Raw genomic sequence first — 23608 nt, forward strand, 5'->3', positions numbered from 1 at the left:
ATTCCTTCTTCATATGCATTTCTACCATTTCCTTTTCTCCTTCACTGGAAGAATGCAATTTTCCTCATTATCAAGGTAAAAGTCATGGCTGATCTTGCAGGGAGAAATTACATCTACCTTCCAGTCCATGTTCTTCTCCAGCCCTGTCACAAGCACCACGATTTGCCCAGTCTTGGAACAAATTTCCATTTGAATAGAAACAGGGTACTAAACAACATGAGCTTCACTGGCCAGTACTTTGTTTCCTTTTTTAGCTGCCCAGATAAGAAAAACAATGCAGGGAAAAAAACTAATAGAAGGCATAAAGAGGCCACTTATTCTACCAGAGTTCTGCACAAAGTTTAGAAACTTCCTCTACCTTTCAGTACCTCTTACTGCACCAGTCCTTGATCAACTTTATCTCTTCGGACTCTAAAGGCTGGGACTTGCCTTCTGCTGTGCCCTAATTTCCCCATACATAGTTGGGCCTCGAAGCAAGTGTATTTTAAAAATAATTGTTTTAAATAGTTTTAAATAATTTTTAAAGGTATTTGAATTCACTGCATGTTCACAAACAGACCACTTGCCATGAAACTGTTTTCAAGAGGAGAGGAGAGGAGAGAAAAGAAAATTCACTCTTTGTAGTGTTATAACTGAGAGACGCGGAATGGGCTGGGGAAATTATTATTTAGGTGGAAGTAATTAGCAACAACTAAAAGCTAAATGACAATGTAACCCACAGCCCCCTTGTGGGACATTCTAAAATGGCTGTGTATGTCTGAAACATTTCAAGGACTTTCATTATCTGCTTGGTCTACCATTTTCACAGCTCAGATAAATCAGTATTTTCTACCACAACATGCAGCTTGGTGCCCTGCAGAATAATTCCCCAGCCATACGTTCCAAAGATACAGAAGCACACAAAATATGATCTCTTTTACTAGGCTAATAAAAATCAGAAAGTGTACTGTATAAATTTTATAGACCTCAAAGGTCTATCTTCTATAGGAACAAACTGGGACTCCAGGCTACTGTTGGGCACCATAACACAGAGAAAAATATTTACCAGCTGCTTTGGAAAAGCCACCAGACAGAAGTCACCAGCAAAGCAAAATAACACAACTGTAAACTCACCTGAATCTTTCCTCTCTGAGGAGCTCTTTGGCGTTTCGGTTTCACCTTGCAGATTAACACTTGCAGGGCCACAAGGGAAAAAGGGCCAAGCAGCAAGGAAAATACCTAAATACCTCTGCCTCTTGGAGCCTGCCCCGAGCAGGCAACTCTAGACCATGAGAATGCAAAGTGCCAGGGCTCTGCATCACTGCTCTGTGTCCTGAGAGGGGTCACAGCTCCCTCCTGCTCAGCTGGGCTGGGGGGCTCCAAGGAGAGAGGAGAGGAGAGGAGAGGAGAGGAGAGGAGAGGAGAGGAGAGGAGAGGAGAGGAGAGGAGAGGAGAGGAGAGGAGAGGAGAGGAGAGGAGAGGAGAGGAGAGGAGAGGAGAGGAGAGGAGAGGAGAGGAGAGGAGAGGAGAGGAGAGGAGAGGAGAGGAGAGGAGAGGAGAGGAGAGGAGAGGAGAGGAGAGGAGAGGAGAGGAGAGGAGAGGAGAGGAGAGGAGAGGAGAGGAGAGGAGAGGAGAGGAGAGGAGAGGAGAGGAGAGGAGAGGAGAGGAGAGGAGAGGAGAGGAGAGGAGAGGAGAGGAGAGGAGAGGAGAGGAGAGGAGAGGAGAGGAGAGGAGAGGAGAGGAGAGGAGAGGAGAGGAGAGGAGAGGAGAGGAGAGGAGAGGAGAGGAGAGGAGAGGAGAGGAGAGGAGAGGAGAGGAGAGGAGAGGAGAGGAGAGGAGAGGAGAGGAGAGGAGAGGAGAGGAGAGGAGAGGAGAGGAGAGGAGAGGAGAGGAGAGGAGAGGAGATAACGAGAGGAGAGGAGAGGAGAGGAGAGGAGAGGAGAGGAGAGGAGAGGAGAGGAGAGGAGAGGAGAGGAGAGGAGAGGAGAGGAGAGGAGAGGAGAGGAGAGGAGAGGAGAGGAGAGGAGAGGAGAGGAGAGGAGAGGAGAGGAGAGGAGAGGAGAGGAGAGGAGAGGAGAGGAGAGGAGAGGAGAGGAGAGGAGAGGAGAGGAGAGGAGAGGAGAGGAGAGGAGAGGAGAGGAGAGGAGATAACGAGAGGAGAGGAGAGGAGATAACGAGAGAAGGAGAGGAGATAACGAGAGAAGGAGAGAAGGAGAGAAGGAGAGAAGGAGAGGAGGATAGGAGAGAAGGACAGAAGAACATAAGAACAGAAGGACAGAAGGAGAGAAGGATAGGAGAGAAGGACAGAAGGACAGAAGAACAGAAGAACAGAAGAACAGAAGAACAGAAGGACAGAAGGCACCTGCTCCGCACAGAACGTCCCTCTGGTTTCATAGGGGAACTCAGGGAACCTACCTGTGATCCCTTCCTGAAATGCACCGGCCCTTGAGGTGCTGCAGTGACACTGAGAGCTCTGGGGTATGTTAAACACAGCCCTCACAGCCCTTGCTGAGCTGGATACAGGAGATGGGAAACCTAAATGTCTCCTGAAAAGTCAATTCCAAGCCAAGATGGTCTCCACATGGATACAGCTTCTCCTCAAAGTGAGGGGAGGCAGAGTGCAAAAACACAGGAGGGGAGAAAATGGAAAGATTCATGCAATTTTTTCTCTAGGGAAACCGAAGTGCTGAGTTGATGCTTTTATTAAGCTGAATGACTGGGCAAAAGGTGGGAAGAAGAATCCATTGACTGTCAGACTGGTGAGAGAGGGAAGATGCTGAATACTGGAGATCTATTTCAAAGGAAGATGTGTATTTGTTGTGACTGGCTTCCACTTATGTAATTTGCAACTAATTTAGTCCCAAATTCATTAGCTGATTTTCTATGTTTCTGACGAACAAACAAAATCCCTCCCTGTATTTGTAGAGTGGAGGGAGACTTCAATAACTTTGTGAGGTTTGGGGGAAACAGAAGGAAGTATTGAGACAAAGTTCCTCAAGTGAGATTAACCTAAACAATCTGAAGTATTCTGCACAGGAGAGACAGAGAGTCACACAACCAGTTTAGCCCTGGTTAGTGAAATGAGGAATCCATTCCCACAGTCTAGTGGAAAAAACCAGTGGGTGTCTTCAGCCCAGCTTTAGTCCTAGTTTCAGTGCTAAAAGACAGAACAAATTGATCTGGCTCATGACTTTGACATTTGCTCTGCTATCAGCATCAGCTCTATCTGATAGGATGACACTGCTTAAGCTGTGGTAGCCAGAGGAAATCCAATGCTAAGGAAATGGACATTCATTTAATGTTTATCTAGGATCAGCTCCACCAATGAATTCCAGATGTTGGCTTTAATTGTCGCATTCTGGTATGTTTAAGCAGCAGGAGTTCGTAAGGCCGATTTGTAAATCAATCTGGCAGATTCATACTGAATCCCATCTCTGCCAGCTTTTCTAAGTCAGGGGATGCTCTTAAAATGTTAAGTACTTAATATGTCTGCAACGCAAAAAGGAGGAAAGATTAAAAAAAAAATCCTTCCCTTAATGTTCTTTTCTTTTGCTCCTTCTGTCCTTCATTTCCTTCCTGTAAAACTACAATACTTGCCATTCCCTTCAAATGAGTCCAATGAATTTCCAGATGAGTCCTAAAGCTAAGGAGAGCAGGTAGGAGGATGCAGCCCTGCAACATGGGTGGGGCCCCCTGCTCATCATTCACATACATTCCTTCTGAGTAACTCCATCAATTCCCACCACAGCCAATGGCAACTGCATGCATGGACTACACCCAACTGCAGCGTTCCTGATATTTGAGCCTCCAGTTTTCATAAACTGGAAAAAAAAAATAAAATTGATGACTGCAACCTCGGGACTGTCTCAGTTCTCAGCTTCTGTATCCTTCTAGCTTGTGTTCAACTGTTACAGCTCATATCCAGAGGTGGTACAGAAATGGCTTTCCTATTCTGAATCCCAAAGCATCACATGAGCTCCAGCAAGTCAGACACCAGCAAACCTAGCAATGGTTTTGTTCTCAGCACGACTTCACACATCAGCTGAATGTGCTGGATTATTGTTAGGGAATTGCTTATTGCCACAGCCAGCTTACCAGTCAGGCTTTGCTTACAGGAGAGAAAACTATTCTAAAAAATACCTTTTAAGTACCATGTCCCTACTGACTAGGGAACACACTATAGCTCATTAAAACTGCTTTTGAAACCCATTTTCTCAATTTCCATTCAAAACACCTGCTTCTGAGAAAGCACCTCAGCATTCAACACATGTGAACCCTACTTACATTTTCCCAGGAATGTGTACTTAGTACACACATTTTTCAAGAAATGTCACTGGATGCTTAGGTAAGGTTTCAAAAGCTTTCAGCAATGGCAGTATTCATCCCATGGAAGTTCATGGGAATTCTTCAAAAGGGCTTGACTCAGCCTCGGCTGACTGCTTTTGAAAAACTCCCCTTTATCTGCTATCTTTGATGGTCCCAGAGATAAAATGCTGAAAGTTCAGTTTACCATCCTCCTTTAACACTACAGGCCTCTAAGTGGGGTCCACTTCTCCCCTCAGTAAGAACATGAAAAGCGTTTCACTCATGGCCTGAGTCATACTATATCTGAAGAGAGGCTTGGGAAAAGCAGGGGCTAAAAATCCACCTACTACTCAGAGCAGAGACCAAAGTACCAGCAAAGAGCTGGCCCTATCATCTCCCCTTAGCCATGGTTTAGCATGTGAGGCTGGAGGAAAATCCCACTGCATTACAATAGCAGATCCCCCAAAATAGGCAGGGTGAAGTAAACAGCCTTGAAAATACTTTCCAAGTCCATGGGGCCATAAACAAGCAAAGCCCAAAAGCAACACCATCCCCAAAAGTTAAATCATTATCACTGCACATCCTGCAGAGTGCTGGGGTGGCACCAGGTGTCATGTCACATCTGCAATATTAAAAAGCCATAACTCCAATAGGGGAATAAACAAACTGGTCATTTCTCCACAGGAAACAGGCTCCCTGTACCAAGTGTCATAAAAGCTGGTACAGAGCTCCAGGGAGATAGCTGTCAGTAAAATACTCTAAATAAAGATTACAGCAGAACTAATAGGAATGACATGCAGGCATCTTGTTGACTTTTATTCCTCATGTCTGTAACTATTTCTGTGGTCCACAGAATATGAGAAAAAATTAATAGATTTGGCCCAAAAGACAGAAGAGTGCTTTGTCAAAATATGAGGTGGGAAGGATGTAGTGAAACTTTTAAAGAGTTTCTCCTTCAGGATATGCCAAGGATATGACATGGCTTTGGAGCAACAGAGGTGCTGTCACAGGATCTGCAGTATTCCCTCCCTTGCTGAAGATGCTGAAGGGTAGCAAAAATGTCACTTGTGAGCAGCCCAGTGAGCAGCCCATCCTCCTGATAAGTGAGAAGCTTTGAACACAGCAGGGCCAAAAATTCTGAAGAAAATTTAACACAAGTCAAACAAACAAATAGCAATAATCACATACAAGGCACAACTTGTGTATTTAAGATTTAACAGGCTAAGTCATAGTTGAGTATGTCCATGATGCAGCTTTTGCATAGAACAAGGATAAAAAGTTTCCAAATCATTCCTTGTGACGGTGTGTGAGATACACACCAGCTCTGACAGTACTGAGCATGTGCAGTGGCCAAATTCCTCTCTCATACAATTCTACCCATCTACCCCTGAGAGATGTTGCTCTTTTGTCTCTTTATCAAGGCAAGGTCTCAAGAGGGCACCACAAAATTCTCCATACCATAATTATCCAAGGACAGAGCACCCAGAAAACAACACCATCTTTTTGAAGGTCACACAGGTATGTTTTTACAATGGTTCTTGGTCAGAGTTTTTCAGACACGTTTTTACAATGGTTCTTGGTCAGAGTTTCTCAGACACCTCCTTAGAGGCTCTGAAAACCATCCCAGAGGAAAGGGGGTGAAAAGGAGTCCCTACAGATGAAGCCAGTGTTAGCAGGACACAGTTCCAATGCCAGGAACATGCTCAGCACCTTGCTTGTATTTCAAATCAAAGACATGCACCAGCTTCTCAAAATTCACCATCAACATTTTCACTTCCCAGAAGTGAAGGCTGCTGCATCTTCCAAACCTCCTTGAAGGAAAGGGATTAACAAAACCACACTCAAACCAAAGCAGCCCATGAGAGACCTTGGCTGACACTACCCCCTTGATGCTGTTGCCACAAATTTCTCCTGGGTTGGAGTTTCTCCTGCCAAAGCACACACCAGGGCTACCAGGAGGAGCTGTCAGGAGACACTGCAAACAGAGCACAAACACTGGGCTGTGCTGGGGACTGGGGAGGCGTCGTCCTTCTCCTCCATCAGATTCCTGGAGCTGTTCAGCAGGGAATCCCAGCCTGCACCCGAAGGGGATCCAAGTCTCCCAGTTGCCCACCAGTGATCAAGGAGGACTGCCACCAGTTCTCCTCTCTCCTGCCAGCTGCACATTCAGCAAAGGTGAGATGATGATCCTTGTCTACTTCAGTGCCGAGGTCACCATAACTTTCTCCAGTTTGAAAAAAAACCCAACACAAAACCAACATGCCAGGTCACACTGCTTCCCTTTAAGAAGAGAAACATTCAATATTGGACTAAAGAAAAGTCGATGAAGAATTTGGTGGTGATGGTTTTCCAAATCAAAATAGTTTCGCAATGGAGGATTCAATGCCAAATATTTCAAAGCCTTTTGTTGACAATCAAGCAGAAAACTGACTCAACTCAATAGTTCAAATGACTTGACAACATTTTTCAGGGAAACAATGAACTGGAAGAAAAAAAGCAATGAAAGGCCTATGTATCATTTACATTGTGCAATAAACTCAGACTTAGTGGTTTAGTTGGCATGAAGAGATCAGAAAACCACCCATATTCTGCATTTTTTGCTCTATAACCTAACAATATTCAGTGTGTCTGTAGGAACTTTACATACACACACAGGAACAAACATATCTGAAGCAAGATCAAAGAAAAGAAGAGAAGAAAAGAAGAAACACATCAACTGTCTTTGTTGCGCTGGATCATTGCAATGGAAAATAAAATAATTTGCTTCCCTTTAATTTACATGAAATATTTTCTGTACAGGCCTGTTAATCATTTAGCTTGATATTAAACAACAGCATTGTTTTCACTGTTTGTCTCCCTATTGTTCTGTCACTTGCAGTAATTTAGAACAACCCAGAAAAATCACAGACAGATGCATTGTGCAGAGGACAGATGTGCTGACCCACACAGCACTTTAACAGCTACGCCTGCAAAGTGCATTTGTGTTCTTTGCTTTTTGCTGCATATTAAAAGAAGGTTTTCTTTAAAACATTATCTCGAGAGCTGCAAAATACATCATGGGAGTAGAAAATGAAGGGATAAATTCTGTGTTATCTGACTCCTTTTACTGTTTATTTCTCCCCTCTTTTCCTTGGCTTCGGTGTGAAGAACAGGTTCCATCCCGCCAGAGCAACCAGAATAAAACTGACATTTTATGAGTGGAAACAGTCCAAGGATGGTGGCTTATGCTCTTAACAGCCTGACATCTCAACCTCTGAAGGCAGCAGTGGTGCTGCTTCCAGTGGCTGCAGAACACCTTAAAAAGCAGCACAAACTGACAATGAAAATAAACTACGGTCGCCGCACTGCTGGAGTCTGGCAGCCCTTAACAAATACAGCAGCGTCTGGGTGTTAAAATACATAAATCTGTCATCATTACCAGGCTAAGGGGTCGTCATCCTATTCTCAAAATAAAAGAACTGTGCATAATCAGTAGGGCAGGGAGTTCAGAACAAAGTACGCCTTTTACAAACTCTCAACTGCTGATAGATGGATGTTTGCAAGGGACTTAATGTCTTTAACAGGGTACGTTTGAGAAGGAGTGTAGGTTTCAGAACTCCTGGGATTAGTACTTTTTTTTCCCTCTTCTTTTCCAATTTTATTGCCAAGAAGTGTATAATGTAAACACTCAGGTCTTCTGACTATGAAACCCACATTATTATAAAGAAGGAAGAATCAAAGCCTTCTAGCACAATGATATTATTCACGAAGGACAACATAGAATATGTTCCTCCTCTCATCAAACAAAAATAAATTGGATTTTAAAATAGGTCTGTACACTAATTTTCAGCAGCTCTGTTGATTTTTATTTTCCTTTTTTCATCTTTTTCTTAATGTGGATGCCAAAGATAGCACAGGAAAGGCAGAGAACCAGACCCTACAGGAATGTAAAAATACAGCTCCTCAGCAACCATACATTTTAACAAGCAACATACCTACATGCATGGATCAACAGGCAGCATGCGGGCAGTTGGTGCTGTGTACGTGCACTTACACATAAAAAAGCAGTCTCCAAAAACAACATTCATGCTACACGTTATAAACTGGTCCAACTTGGCACTGCTCACTCTATAATAAATATTCTTCAGTGTGCTTTAATTTACAAGTGTGCCTTTTGGGTATTTCTGAGTTAACTGATACCACTATCTGTGGCATTTACTGTGCAAACTGGGGACAGCAGAATGTGTGGTGGCACAAGGGAACGGGGCACGGTGCTCTGGCACAGAGCTCCTGGAGACACTGTGCCCATGAAGCTCAACTCAGCCTCCCTGGTCCTCTGAGTCCAGTGAGGCCACGCTAAATCCTTCACTCCCAGCTTTCAGCGAGAAGCAGAGGGAGGAGCACAACTTCCAAGGAAAAACTGTCAGGAATAGGGGAGGACAGCAGTAGTAGGGAAGTTGTAAGGAAGTTGTAGAAAGACCCTGCTACTTGGAGAAGATAAGTCATCTTGGATGCTTGACAAGGTGGTAGATATCTCAAAGCTGCTGATGCCCAGGCCTGCAATTAGCTTGATGGCTTCTCATTACTTGGGGTGCTAGTAATTAAAAGACTCCTAACTACTCTTTTGCAGTCACAGCAAACCTTGCTTGGGAATCCAGACCACCTTTGGAAAGCCTGCCTTCCACACACATACAGATCCCCAGCCTGGAGCAGGGACTGCCTTGGCTTTACTCAGGAACACAGCTATTCCTCAGCATTGTGGACATGCAGATGTGGACAAATCTCTGGCTGAGCACATCAGCACTGCACTGCCAACAGGGAAATTCCACCCACTGCCCATATGGAGGATTGCACCAAGACAGCTCTGATTAATAAAGTCAGAGGCAAGAGATGTTTTTAGCCTCAGACAAAGTGACGAGAAAAACCCAACATGAACACCACAAACTCGCTGGGATCAGAGGGTCTTTCTATTAATATCGTTTAACAGAAGGAAGCCATAAATTGCTCAGATCAAACACGGTTTTAACGTCAGCCTGCCTGGTATTGTGTGTTGCTTTCATTCCCAAACAATATTCATGCAGCAAGCAGAGCTGCAGCTTGCTATTTGCACGGGTGTAGCAGCCACCACACACTCCAAAGCATCTGCAAAGGATTGTGGGCTAAATGCATCCATATGTCCTGCATGCCTGGGATTTACACTGGCTGCAGCTCTGGTTTGCCACAGGATGGAGTATGGGGGGAAATTATATATCCATACATATATGTATGAATTTCATGCTTACATCCATGGAAAAAAAATCTTTTCATTTCCTTTAAATTGTGAACAGGTGTTGTCACCTTCTTAACTTGGCTTCTATGTTACAGCTTCACGAAGGGAAAAAAGAGATCTACCCGAAACAGTGAGGCTTTTGTTAGCCAGAACATGATGTATTGATAAGCATACTGTAAAGTTTGTTATAAAATCAAATGAAACTAATAAAACCGAACAAAGATCTTGTAAAAACTGTGGACATTATACAGCATTAGCACTGAGCTGCATAATAGATCTGGACTTGGAAGAAACAAAACTGCTGCCCAGTTGTGGTATTTTCCAGCCTTTTACACCCGTTCACCAAGACCATCAGTCAAACCACTCAGAGTTACATTTTTGATCAGTCATTTTTAGGACAGTTTCAGCTAATACTGGCACTCACATCATCACCTCTTCATGGATCAAGCTTTTGAAGAACAAATTGTTATGGGCTGTTGTGACATCAGTCTGGTGCAGCACTCATCAAAATGATGAAAACTAGTGAAATTGTTTCCCTGTAACATTGCAGCAATAGTCACAACACCTTTTCATTTCAGCATATTTCTTTCTCCTCCTTTCCTCTCCCAGGGCAGTGGACGTTGTACAGCTGAATATATTGGACAGGGAGTTTGTTAGACTCTGAGTTGGATCTCTCAAATGAGGAAGAAGTGAAAAACCCCTGAAACTCAGGGGGTAGGAACTGACTGGTTTTAGATTTCTTTTCACATGCTTGTGCTGTCCCTGAGCAGCACCAAGCTTGGCCAGGGTGTGTGTCTTTATGCCTGGGCTGATGAACACTGAGCAGGAAGAGCCCTTGCTTGGGTGAGGGCATCGTTAGTCAACAGTGAGTCACTTCCAGTGGAAAAGGAGCTTCACTTCCAAGTGAACAGATTTTAGCTATGAGTTTGCACCAAAACATGAAAACACTCACAGTTCACTGACTCCTCTACTCACTGGGACCCGTTCATGCCCATTTCCAGGCTGTTCCCACAGGCTGGCACGCTGGGTTCCTTCACCTGGCAACACCAGCAAGGCAGCTCTTGTTAAGAACCAAACCCCTTGCTACACCTCCACAGAGGGTGACACGGTGGCATCTCATCACATGTTGACATGAGATCCTTGTGCAATCTTTCCAGTGGCTGGGTCTTGGGAAGGCTCCCCTCTTCTGCCCAGCTCCCAAAGGCCCAAACCAATCTGAGCTTTAATTAGCACCACGACCATTACTAAGCATCAGTGGCTATGGCCAGATCCTCATCTGGTGTTAATCACCCTGCGTGTGCACAGGCGGCCACCAACACAGATCCAGCTGCTGGACTGGGGGCCTTAACAAACTGAACACGAACGTGGGAACTGTTTATTGTCACAAGGAACTCTTCATTTCCATCTAACAACTGACTAATCATCATCAGCCATGATTATATGCCCTGTGATTGTGTTAATGGTCCCACGCTGGATGGACTGCCCTTTGCACTTCATGTTGAAGTAAATGCACTAAACTCCATACCATGATCAGCACAGGCTAAACCACCTTGTTCTCAAATGCAAAAACTGCATATTTTTCCCCTTTATTTTTGAAGTGTTGACTCATTTCAATTTTTGCTTAGCATTAGCAGACCCTTGGAGCACACATTGCTGACTCAGGGTTGATTCACATCTTCTTGCTGAGCACATCTCTCTCTGGTCCCCAGAGTTTCTTAAGAGGCCAAAACCCAAACATAAATGAATTTGTCATGCTTTTCCAAGATGGCTGGTGGCACCTGACTCTGGGCTAGAAATGTTTTCTCAGCTTTTGCACTGTAAATGAGTTCTGAGACACGGATTGATGACTTCATTGCAGAAGTGTAATGCAAACCATGTTTTACTGGACTTGATTTTTTTCACACAGTATTTTCTACTACTACAAGCAGAAAAAAGAATGTAAGAATAAATATCCATTCAGACAAGGCCATGAATTTTTTCAGGATACTTATGCTGACTGTTTAAAAAAAATGGTTATTTTAATGCAAATTTCTCACACATGCCTGTTATCAAAGAGAGCTGTCTTTGGACAAGCTGTAAAAAAGCATAAAATAGCAGTTGGCTCAGCAGGAAAAAGCTACTTTAAAGATAAATCATCTGATGTCAGGACAGATTCTTGAAACAATCAATTGCAATAGACAGACAGCAGACATTTAACATTTGTCTGAAAGTGAGATGCAGCTCAAATTTTAAACAGCCCATCAGCAGATCAGGACAACAAGCTGCCCTTTTCCTCCTGCTCTCTGCATCAACACTACTACTCTACAGCCCAAATGGGGCAGGCACCAGAGGGGGATATGAACTGGATAGATGATGGATTCTTCACCAAAATACTCCTCAAAAAAACAACCCTCAAAGAACAAAATAAACAACTGCAGCAGTCAGAGACATAGGGCAAAAAATAAATTCAGGAGAAGCTGTTTCTTGGACTTACATGTTGATTATTTTTTGTGCTGAGATGCACCCAAGCAAGATGGGTCCTTGGCAGTTCACAAACACCAAGTGAGGCAAGAAGCTGACAGCCTCAAACTCTTGCTGCTGCTTTTTTTTTCCTTTGCTACAGAAAGCAGTAAGAAACATGGATGCAGATGTGAAAATGGAGACAGTCTGATCTTTCATCACCTGGCTGAGCAACTGATTCAAGCAGTATTTACTGGCAGCACCTGCAGCAATAGCCCCACATGTTGTAATGCTGGCACACCTTGCAGGATTTGGCCTACAACACTTCTGCAAGTGAAAACTCCTCTGTGTTGTGTGTTAGTGAAAGAGGTCATTATGTTACTGCATAAATATTTACCTATAGTCTTTCCTACAGCTGTTCACAAACAATTTTCCCTTCAGAGAATGTCCAGACTCCTGGAACTCGGGATACTGTTTATTATTGCAGAGAGAGCAGCAATGGAGGTCCTCCAGCACTTCCATGTTAGAATACTTTGTTTTCTCAGTTATTTTTGAGTCAGGAAAAGCTCACCCATTTGGGCTAGGTTTTCCCAGGGAGGGCCTGATGGCTGGAGTGTGGCTCCATGTGTGCAAACTCACATTTTGGCCAAGCTGGCCACAGCTCGACAGAGGCTTCAGTTACACCACCACCTGCTATTTTTTTTTCTGCAGAACATGCCTCCCTTCAGCACACAAGGTGGACAGTTTTCAAACAAGGAGTAGCTATTCAGCACTTTCTTTCTTCCTCTTTGGCCTTAAGTTTCCTTTTAGAGCACACTGGCAAGGAATTTTTTAATTATGCAGTAAAGAAACCGCAGGTTCCAACCAACCATCTATAAATTAAATAAAGTTACTTTTCACACCTTTAGAATTAATTCAGTTGAGGGGAAAAAAGATAAGATTTAATGAGCACCATTGTAAACATAATTTTTGGGGAAGGTATAGCACATTTGTTTTGATGAGCCACACATAATTCTCCAAAATAAGGAACCATTGTACTTAATAACTGCAATGTAATTAAATACTGATTAAAGTTCCTCTTCCAGCATTTGTAAATCCGTCTGCAGTGTAATTGGCATCCCAAATCTTGTGGTGAGCCACAAAAACTATTAAGGATAGCTAAGAGAGGAAATTGTAGTTTTGACTTATATTGGTAATCTGCTTTTACTGGCTTACATTTCACACAGGGCTGTATTAGAGCAGGATTCCTTGGATCTCTGGGATCCAGGCCCTGCAGTCTGGGAAGATGGGGAAATAAGCAGGGCAGAAACCAATTGCTACCATCTGGGTTGGCAAAGCCTTTGTTTGAGAATGATGATCAAAATCCCAGAATAAGAGAAGATTCACTTCCAAAAGGAGCAGCTAGGAAGACACAAGATTAGGAGGTAAAGTGTGTTATGAAGTAGGGATCGTCTTTTAGGGAGAGATTTAAGAGATTTAGACTCAATTCTGAGCCTCAGCTCCTATTTTATGTGGTCTTGGCCTAATCACCTGGTCTGCCTTTATCTCAGTTACCATCTGTAAAATCACTGTAATCCATCTCATCTGCACTTCCAGACTGAGTGGTTCTCCAGCCAGGCAAGCTGGAGTCCTGTCTCCAGACATGCACAGGCACACCTAAGTCTGCTCTGCTCGTGCACTGAGCTGGCTGGCTGCAAGCAAGGCCTGTCCTGAAGCCACAAAGCGACATTCAAACAGTATTATATTTGAATTATTACATCTCACAGAGTCCAGCCAGGGAGCTCATCTCTGCCACATCTGCAGGACCCCCCCAGTGTTGGAGGATCCACCGACCTTTTTATTCCTTTGTACAACATCCCAGATTTCTGCTGGTTCTCTGTGCTATTATGGAATACTGTGGCTAGTAAAAGTTAAATTAGTAAGAGTTACATAGCACTGAAAGCAGGCAGAGAGGTTGGACACTGCTGAATTTAGTCACAGCTCTCTGTAGGATTTGGCTAAACCATCACCTTATTCTGCTGCAGCCTCCATGTAAATAACACTGGGGTGACAGTTCCTCACTTGCCAGTGGTGTGGCAGACCTCAGTTAGAATTATACAGCACAACTCCAAAACTTTGCAATCAGCTACTGAATATTTTCCAGATATCATTGATTAAATTTCCAGAGTGCTCTCACGTCAACATGAATTATATTCTTTTAAGTCCTAGTGTTTAATGAATCATTTAATGCTGTTCTAGATCTAATATCTTAACCACCTTGCCCATGTCTGACACCTGTGTGCTTTTACATGTTTGGTGTTAGCAGTAAAGCTGGAATAAGAGGGGTTTTTCTCCTTTGAAGGAGTGGGAAAATAGAGAAGCCATATGGTGCAAGAAGCCTAATGAAGTTTTGTGCTTTCCAGAGCACAAACAAAACAGCTCCATCAATTTGATCTCCGTCATCAAAACTGACATGCAGTTGGTTTTAAAACACTGCCTCCTTCTTGAAAACCAACAAGGGATTGATTTTCTCTCAACCAAAAGTATTTTCACCAAGACGAACAGGAGCATCTGGTCATTGCATTAAATGTCTGGGTCCTTTGAAAGAGTAAGTCAGTGATACCTTGTGTTTACTTGCAGAGCTTGACAGGAAAGACACAAGGGGAACATTTGTTTTCAGGGGAAACTGCTGCAGTGAAAAGCAATCGGTTTGAAACGCTACATGAACACAACTGCACCACTAAAGAGAGGGGACGTAAGCAATCCATCAAAAATGGCCTGAGCAAAAAGAATGCACAGGGGCACACTGTGAGATGAGGAAAGAAGGCACAAAATAGTAAAAGAAGTACTGGGTTTAGCCAGTATTTACAACAAGGATGTGTGGAAATGAATGATACTTCAGCCCCTATGTCTGACACAGATTTAAGGATAAAGTCACCCTTTTCTTGGTACTTGGGGATCAATATTTGTTTGCACAGGGCTCAATCTCACACCCACAGAGGCCAGAGGGAGCTTGCCATTTCCTTCCATAGATGCCTGATGAGGCTCTAAATAACTAGGGTTTCTGCCCAGGGCTTTTCAGTGCCAACTATAATGAATACTATTGTTCTTAACACAATTATATTTGATAATCCAATTTCCCTGAGCAACTGAATTGGAATTTTTGTCCCAATCTTTCCTGAATTCTAGTGCAACGTTTACCCTGTGCCTCCTGACTTTTTGTTTTCATTTGCTTCTGTTGTGTTACCAAGAAATAGGCAGAGTCTTCTTTGATTTACAGATACCTTGATGCCTCTGCTCTGGAATAATGGGATATGGCTTGAGTTTTAAAGAAGATAAATGATGACACAAGAGATCAACAACTTCGGCGACTTCCACATACTGCAAAAGCAAAGCTGGACTAAGCAAGTAACTATAGTTACCTATAGCATTAATTTCTCCACAACCAATAGTCTGTATAGACATGACTCTCTAAGACTATTTCCACTTCACCCTGTTTGTTCACTGTAGCACAGAGAAGTGGGCGAATGCGGCTAAGAAAGAGGTGAACAAGGAAAACCAAATCCTCAAACTATGAAAAGTATAAGACAACTTTTGCAGCTCTATCCCACTGATGCTACAGGAGTCACCAAAGGGTTTCCCTCACAGAAGCTTCTCTTTCCAGAAAAGCTATTTACATTCTGGTCCCTTTCTTATACGGGCTGTGCAGCAAAGTGCATTCTCCAAAAATCACCCTGCTATCAGGTGATAATCCTCCATCAAGCAGCACCAAGTGTCTGCTACATGCCCTGAGCCCACAGCAGTTTCCTTTCCTGCTGCAAACAATAAAAAGGAGAAATAAAACAAAACCAGGCCAAGAGCCAACCAGTAGGCAGCTGGAAACTGCCCTAAACTCTGTCCTCACTCCCACCATCTCAGAGAAACAGAACTTTGTAGACCAGATGCTTGGGATGCTGATCAGGCAAAAGGTGAGCAAGATATCTGATCTCATCCCCAGCTTTGTAATCCTCCCTGTGGCTCCCCCAGCATCCTCTAAAACACTGCTTTTCACCCAGCTCTTTTCCTTCTCCCAGCCAAGCACCAGTGAGCACACTTCTGTGGCAGCCCCTGTAGAGGAATCTCTGATTACCCAGAGAAATGTCTTTGGGAGTCTTTGGAGCAGCCCCAAAATCTCATTGCTGGGCCAAGCAAGCCTTTTGAAAATGTCAAAAGCATTGCCAATGAACCCGTGGTCACTGAGACAGCATCTGAAGCTTTCTTAATCCTGCCTCCACCAAGATTTCTCAGGAGCCAAGCATCCCTGGGTTACATGCCAGCTCAGAGCTTTGTTTCAACCCAGATATTATTATTCCTGAAGACACCATGCTTTACAGCAGCTCAGCACATGGATCTCCCCGCTGTGCGTTTTCATACGGGTGCTCCAACATTTGTTTTGAGAGCTATCCTGTTCCAACAGCAAACATAAAGATCAGTGTGACCTCTCCTTATCACACAGCCTTTCCTGTGTGGAATTCATTGTGATCTGGACCCCGGTGGCTATTGCATCATTTCTGTTTATGTGTAACCTTTGGCACTCTGCAATCTTATCAGCCCGCAGCCGGCTGCAGCAGAAGATGCGCAGCAGCACTGCCAGCCCTGGCCATCCTCAAACACTGGAGGGGCCAGCTAAGAGGGGAGGCCAGTGAATGATTAGCAGAGCTGCTGGAGAGTCAGGGGGTAAGACAGCCAGGATGGACAGAGACGAGAGATCTCTGCAGCCAGGTCGTGGAACTTGGGGTTTATTGCAAAGGGCCTCGGTGCAGGGCCCTGCTGGGATTTGGGGTTCATTGCAAAGGGCCTGGGTGCAGGGCCCTACTGGGATTTGGGGTTCATTGCACAGGGCCTGGGTGCAGGGCCCTGCTGGGATTTGGGGTTCATTGCACAGGGCCTGGGTGCAGGGCCCTGCTGGGATTTGGGGTTCATTGCACAGGGCCTGGGTGCAGGGCCCTGCTGGGATTTGGGGTTCATTGCAAAGGGCCTGGGTGCAGGGCCCTGCTGGGATTTGGGGTTTATTGCAAAGGGCCTGGGTGCAGGGCCCTGCTGGGAGCTGCCAGGCACAGCTTGGAGCAGGCCCAAGAGAAGAAAGGGGTAGAGAGGATGAGAGGGTAAGAGAGTAAGAGGGTAAGAGTGTAAGGGAGTAAAAAAGGTAAGAGAGCAGAAAGGGTAAGAGAGTAAAAGGGGTAAGAGAGTAAAAGGGTAAGAGAGTAGAAGTGCAAGCGAGCAAAGTTCCCGTTACAATACAATAAATCTTCTTCTGTGTTGAATATTTTAATTCTCACTAACCAATCTAGTACAGGATACAAATCCCAGAGCATTTACTTACAGCCTGGAAGAACCATTACAGTACCATACTGTGTTACATTTTAAACACTAAAAACTAGTCTTTGAACCCCTTCTGCCAAGCTAGTAGGGTCTGCTCTGACCCTTGGACCTGTCTGCAAGCACAGGGTATATCACCTTCAGTCCAGCCACACCATTGTTTTCCCCTTGTTTAGTAACTAAGGTATCTCAAAGCTTGCTTTCATTTCAATCTCGCTTATAGCTTCTATATTCTCAAAATCTTTTGCCAGGCAATCACATTTATAAGGCTTTCCTGTTTCATCTTCCCCACCACACAGCAAATCTGCAATCTCTGGCAGCCGCATGAAATGAGCTGTCTGTGGCCCCAGAGCAGGCGAGGCCCGGCGGTGCCCGGCCGCACTCACCGATGACGATGAGGGTGTAGTTGACGTTGGCGCTGCCGAAGCCGTTGGTGGCCTTGCAGATGTAGGTCCCCGCGTCCTCGCTCTCCACCTCCTTGATCTTCAGGCCTTGCTGGAGGATGCGGAACCTCGTCCAGCCGCTGTGGATGGTCCGCCCGTCCTTCATCCACATGGTGAGGGGCGGCGGGTCACCCTCCACCGGGCACAGCAGCTTGATGGTCCTGCCCAGCCTCACGGACTGGCGGTGAATCACTTTGTCAGCGATCCTGGGGGGGCCTAGCGAAGAGCAGAGACAGCAACAGCTGTTATGGCTTTTGCCAGTGACACAGCACTGATTCAAAGCTGTGTCATCAATCCGGCCACTACACTGACTGCTACACAGAATAGAAGGTGCTTACCAAAAACCACTTACAACCAAGGCTGAAAATGTCAGCAATTACAGAGAGATACAGCAAGACCTGAAGCTATAGCTTTGCAGCTCATGCTAACCCACCATGGTAGCCTGGCTCTGAGGCTCTATTGCTTTTCCAGCATTTTCCTGTCGCAAGAAGGAGCCCAACCACAAACTTTCCTGGTGTATTTGGTAAAGAAACTGTAGTTGTTTTAAACCTAACACCTATCCTGAAGGTAAAATTAGTAACAAGAGTGGTACTTACAACAAAACACTGTCCCACACCCCCCAAATGTTTTAATTCTTTCATGTTGTATGTACAGTAATTCCCTTTAATAGTCACCAGATGGGCTTTATCTGAGACACATAAGCCTGCAGTTGTTGAACACAGAATATTCATTGGGTACTGCTTCAATAAAAGACACAGCTTAGTCTGATATGTTAACATTGCTTATAGTCCAAAAGAGGATATTTTTATAAATTTCCTTAGCAACCCTGCCGGTTTGACCCACTTGACAAATATTTGCTCTTTGTAAAAGGTGATAATTTCATACAAAAGAGAGTGTCCCTGGAATGTCAGACTAAAAACACTGTTTGCCACATGATAACAGGATGCACTTGGACAGGCCAGCAATCAGAAAAAAGAAGTGATAAAGACTCCAGCAGTGGGAAGGCTCCCATAGCTGAATTCCAACTGAAATGCCTTCCCAAGGCTCTGAAAAGTTGAGAGACTTTTTCCTGCATCTGCCTTTTCTGCCTTTTCATTAATTGCACAAGCTCTCTACACAGATTGCAATAGCAGTGCTCTTCCCAGAATAGTCTATTAATGGGTGTGATAATAAGTGCCCTGTTCTTGCACAAGGACAAAATGTTTTGCTAAGAATTGCTGATGCTGAGTTGCACCCAAAACCCACAAGATGTTTGTGGGACTTGGAAGTGTTCCCTCATATTTTGCTCCTGTTCCTAATGTCTTGCAGGATTGGGCCCACAGGGAATAAACTACAGAGCTCATATTTGCACTTCCTCATGACTAATTCCTATTATTCCAAAGTCTGCTTGATTTTTCCTCAGCATGACTGAGGCAGTACATACAGTCCAGCTCCTGAATGACTCCAGAGCTGCTGTTGCAGTTACTCATGCTGAATACCACCCATGAATTTTGCAGCTTTGCTGGTGAAAAGAAATACTGCTCAAGCTGAGAACAGAGTGGTGAACTAACTTATTAAAGAGTTTAACTAAGAGGCTGGTTAAATCGATGGGTCTTGGACACACTCAGATTCTGATGAACTCCTAATGACCCAAAGTGAGGACCTTGAGAGCACTTATTCTGAAAAAGTCAGAGATAACAAAAAATAACAAAGAAGGTAAAGATAACACCCACCCCTTCACATCTTCTGCAGTCACCCATGGGACAGATCTTGGGGGTGATGGTATCCTCCCATACTCCAAGGGAACTGGCAAAACACCATGAGAAATCCTGCCTGTCCAGGTGTTTCTAAAAATTCCAAACCACCCTTATGTTCTTCACCTTGTGAGATTTCCAGCCATCTCTGTGCATGGAGAGACAACCCCAAGACCTTTTGAATGCTGGTCTGACACAAATTGCATTGCTGAATATTTGAAAATGAAAATCCACCCATGAAGAAGGGATCTGTGTGTTGCCTTTGATAAGGCAGAATTCACAAACACTGGGTGAGAATCTGCCCCCAGTTTCTATTTCCCTACATGATGCATTCACTCAGTGCAAAGGAGCTGAAATGCCCAGACAAGCCCACAGACTTGCTGAAATTCTGGGCTGGCCCTTGGAGAGGTTCCTTTCTGACTCAGAGCCCTATCAAACCAAGTCAAACTTTACGAGTAGTTTCACTGCAACCTGCCTGTGAGCCAGGACTCTACTTCATGCATATTCAAATGACAAAAACAGATCTATAATTAGTACTGGGAAAAAAAATGCTTGGTGCAGGGCAAGCAGGGACAGTGGGGAGAGGAGCACTCTCCTCCCAGCTTGGAAGCCTGCTGTAGGCTCCTTCAAAACCCCTTTCCTTCCGACATTCATGGTGACTCCTGATGAATTTGGAGACCTGGAGGAATCAGATAGTTTCCCAGTCACGTCATGAGCTCCTCTGGGGCAGCCTGCACAGGCGGGGCTCCTGATGGCACCAGAGTTGCCTCTGGATCTGTCACATGTTTGGGTCAGTGGTAAGCTTGGTCCTCCTAAATGCCATTTTCCTTTGACTGACCTTTCATTCTGAGGAATTGTTGGATCGGTCCCTGTCACAGGATCTATCCGCAGACCTTTATGACATTTAGAAATGGGCGCGTTTCTTAGAGCCATTCTGCCTAAAAACATTACTGCAGCTCTTCATTAGCTCCTCCAGCAGCTTTCTTAGGAACAGGAATAAAACACTCCCCTCACTCTTTTTTTCTGCTGTGAATTTTGCACTTCTCAGCAGTGTACAGCTACAGGACAAAGATGATAAGGCCTTGTTCCTGCTGTAAGTATTTCCATTTCATTACCTATCATCTTTGCATTAATAACTTTCTGCTCAAGCAGTACTCTCTGGAATCAGTGTTCTGATGTAAATATCGAGCACCACGGTAATTATTGCAATACTGTAATTTACTACTGTGTTTACAAAGAACCACAATATAATTCAGCACCTTCACATACGCCAGAGGCTTCAGACGCCCTGGCAAGCCAATGGTAGCTGGACCTCCTGAAGCTGGGCTACAGCAAGAATAAAATATTGATATCATCGGGATGTCAGTCTCTCTTTCTCATGTACAGGCATTCATTGGGTCTTATTTCACTACATATCTGCAGAGCCCTGCCTTGGGACTGCAACAGTGACGGATGAATGCTTTTCCAGTCAAGACACACTTTGGCACATCTCACCACTCTGCACCATCAGAGGCATCAGGGGAGGCAGCAGAGAGGAGAAAAGTTTGTTTTGCAAAAAGGCCCTTCTCCAATATCCTCTGGGCAGCGGGTGCTACTGACACAGAGCTGCCTCACACTATCCAGGCAAATCTGCACTATCTAGGCAAAAATATCTGCCCCATCTAGGCAAAAACACCTTCCCCCTCTGAATCCAGATATTAGGCTGCTCAGCATTACTCAGGTTCTCCTGGAAATTAAAGTCCAAGGTTTCTCTGTAGCAGTTCCATCCCTTACTGCATGATAAAAAGATGTAGTAAAAGCATGCCGAGCCGGCCAATTTCCCGTGTGCAGCCCTGCTGCTGACAGGAGCTCCCCACCCTCCAGCACTGGTCCCTAACATGCCAGGGGGTGTCCAGGAGAGCAGAGTGCCCAGCCAGCCCTCCCAAGGCGCTGCTTTGGGATTGTGGCTGTGTCTGACCCGCAGGGCTGGGGCACGCGTGCGCTCACAGCTGAGTGCGCGCTGCGGGAGCGGAGCCCAGCACTCGGGCCCTGCAGGCTGGATACACATCTACAGCTGCTCAGCCAGGCAGAACCCCAGGAAAGCACCTGCTGCTTCACCTACAGCTGCCAGGGAGGTAAAAACAGCCTGAACCCCGGCTCTGACTGACTTCCCATCCCTCGCCGCTGCCGGCGTCTGTCCCGGGCTCTAAGGCAGCAGTAAAAGGCAGATGAAATGACTGCTCAAGCCAGAGCCATGATCTCTGCTGTCCTGGACTCAGCTTTGTGTCATGTGTGAGCAGAAATGCTCTAATTGAGTGCAATACCCTGTGCCTGCTCACTATAGCACTGCTCCCGCCTTGTTTGTAGGCAAGGCAACACCCCAGGAGCTGGAGAGCAACACCATAAGGGATCATTCTGAAACCTGAAAACATTTCATTAAACCAGACTGTTAAAATAATGACTTCATATATTTACCAATGCAGAGCTAATGCTAATATGGATCATCTTTCTGGCTAGGGGGAATGAATCCTGTTAACTGCAATGCGCCTGCCCTCACAGTCAAAGCTCCTGGATCCTTTCAAGGTGGAGCAGCAGAGAGCAAGTGCCCTCTGGTCCTGAGTGTAAATCCTGGAGGGGTCTCTACACTGTGCTCCCCCCAATTTCTTAGCCATTAGCCAGTGATTCTTGGAAACATCCACCTGTTTTAAGTGCTGAGAATCTCCAATTGGTGATGCTTCTGAACACAGCATTTCCCTCCTGCAGTATTTTTCATGGGATATAGGCATGAAAACAAGGCCCTAGGTAGATATTCCATCCAAGACTTTTAGGCATTTCTGTAGTCAGGAAGGGAGAGGGAACTCTTGCAGTTCTCCACCAGGCAAGGACGGCTCTCTATGGCCACAGGGCACTGCTTTTAAGCCCCATCACAGTGGAGAGGGCGCAGCTGGTTCTACAGCCTGTCTGAACAGAAGGAGCTCGCTCAGAAAGTTAAGCCCCACCTCAACACAAGCCCAGTGGGGCAGGTTTTCCTAAGTCCTCCTTGTCCTCAACCCAATAATTTGAGAGACTAATTTCTTAGTACTCTGTCTGAGGGAGAAGGGTGGGATTTCACATCTGAGGATGTGACTCGGGAAGATGTGATGAGAATGCAGCTGCCTTCCACCGTGCTTCGTTGTTATTCTTTCTCCAAACACAAACTAAATATAACTTTGCCTCATAACATTCAAATAATTTTAGTTACTAGCAGGGATCATGCCTGGAGTTCCAAGGGCCAGGGTGCAATCAGGCTTAAAATATAATTTAAACAATCCAGAACCTACATTTTCCACCAAGGTACTTTCTTGCTTGTAGTTTCCCCATCTGCAAATACATATAAACACAACCAGAAAGAAACCAACAAGCTCAGCCAGATGCCAAGTTTTCTGTTCAAGATCATATAAACTCAGTCAAACATTAACAAGGAAATGCCATGATCACCTCATTTGTTTTAAATATTTCTGCTCATATACATGCAGACAAGTGTGCAGATTTATTTGCCTCATTTACGAATACAAGCAACTGGAATCCCCATTCTGTTCCATTATATAAAAGACAGACTCTACACCTGTCTTGCTGAACAGCTGGGCAATTTTCAATTTATATCCACTATCCTACACCCCAGAAAAGCCCCACTTGCTGCTCTGCTGCTGACACTGCTTTACGAGCATTCCTGCTCTCCTCCACAGTGCCTTGGGAAGGGATAGTAGCTGCCATTTCTTGGCAAAAGGAGTTATGTAAAACCCAAGAAAGCCTCTTTGCTTTAGCAAATAGCTATTTCCAGGAAGCAGCAAAAACAACTTCTAGAAGTGTATTTAAGATGCAGCAGTGGAATAGCCTGGAGCTTCCTGTCCATATTTCTCACAGTCAAAAACACACACACATGTAATTATATTTTCCTGGGCTGCACTGCAAAGTTCATGCACTCATTCAACTCATACATGCAGTAAACATGATTTACAGCTCTGTGTGAAACCCCTCTAAATATATGGTGTTTTGATAGTGACTCAAACCCAGCACTATAATTTAGTAACACCTAGCAGTGAAAGCTAAATGATTTCCCACTCCACATTCCTAACTTTCCATGAACCTCTTTTTACTGCTAACCT

General features: G+C 44.7%; 1 protein-coding gene across 3 annotated transcripts in view; it reads right to left on the reverse strand.

The window, feature by feature from the left end:
* FGFRL1 (fibroblast growth factor receptor like 1) overlaps positions 1 to 23608 on the reverse strand; it is a 170190-nt gene that overhangs the window by 69963 nt on the left and 76619 nt on the right. For all 3 annotated transcript variants that reach the window (XM_005490836.4, XM_074540502.1, XM_014269738.3), the window contains exon 3: positions 17695 to 17967. In XM_005490836.4, the coding sequence (XP_005490893.1) occupies positions 17695 to 17967 (273 nt within the window). The remainder of the gene's footprint in view (positions 1 to 17694; positions 17968 to 23608) is intronic.

This window comes from Zonotrichia albicollis, chromosome 5 (assembly GCF_047830755.1).
Source record: "Zonotrichia albicollis isolate bZonAlb1 chromosome 5, bZonAlb1.hap1, whole genome shotgun sequence".
NCBI classification, from domain to species: Eukaryota; Metazoa; Chordata; class Aves; order Passeriformes; family Passerellidae; genus Zonotrichia; species Zonotrichia albicollis.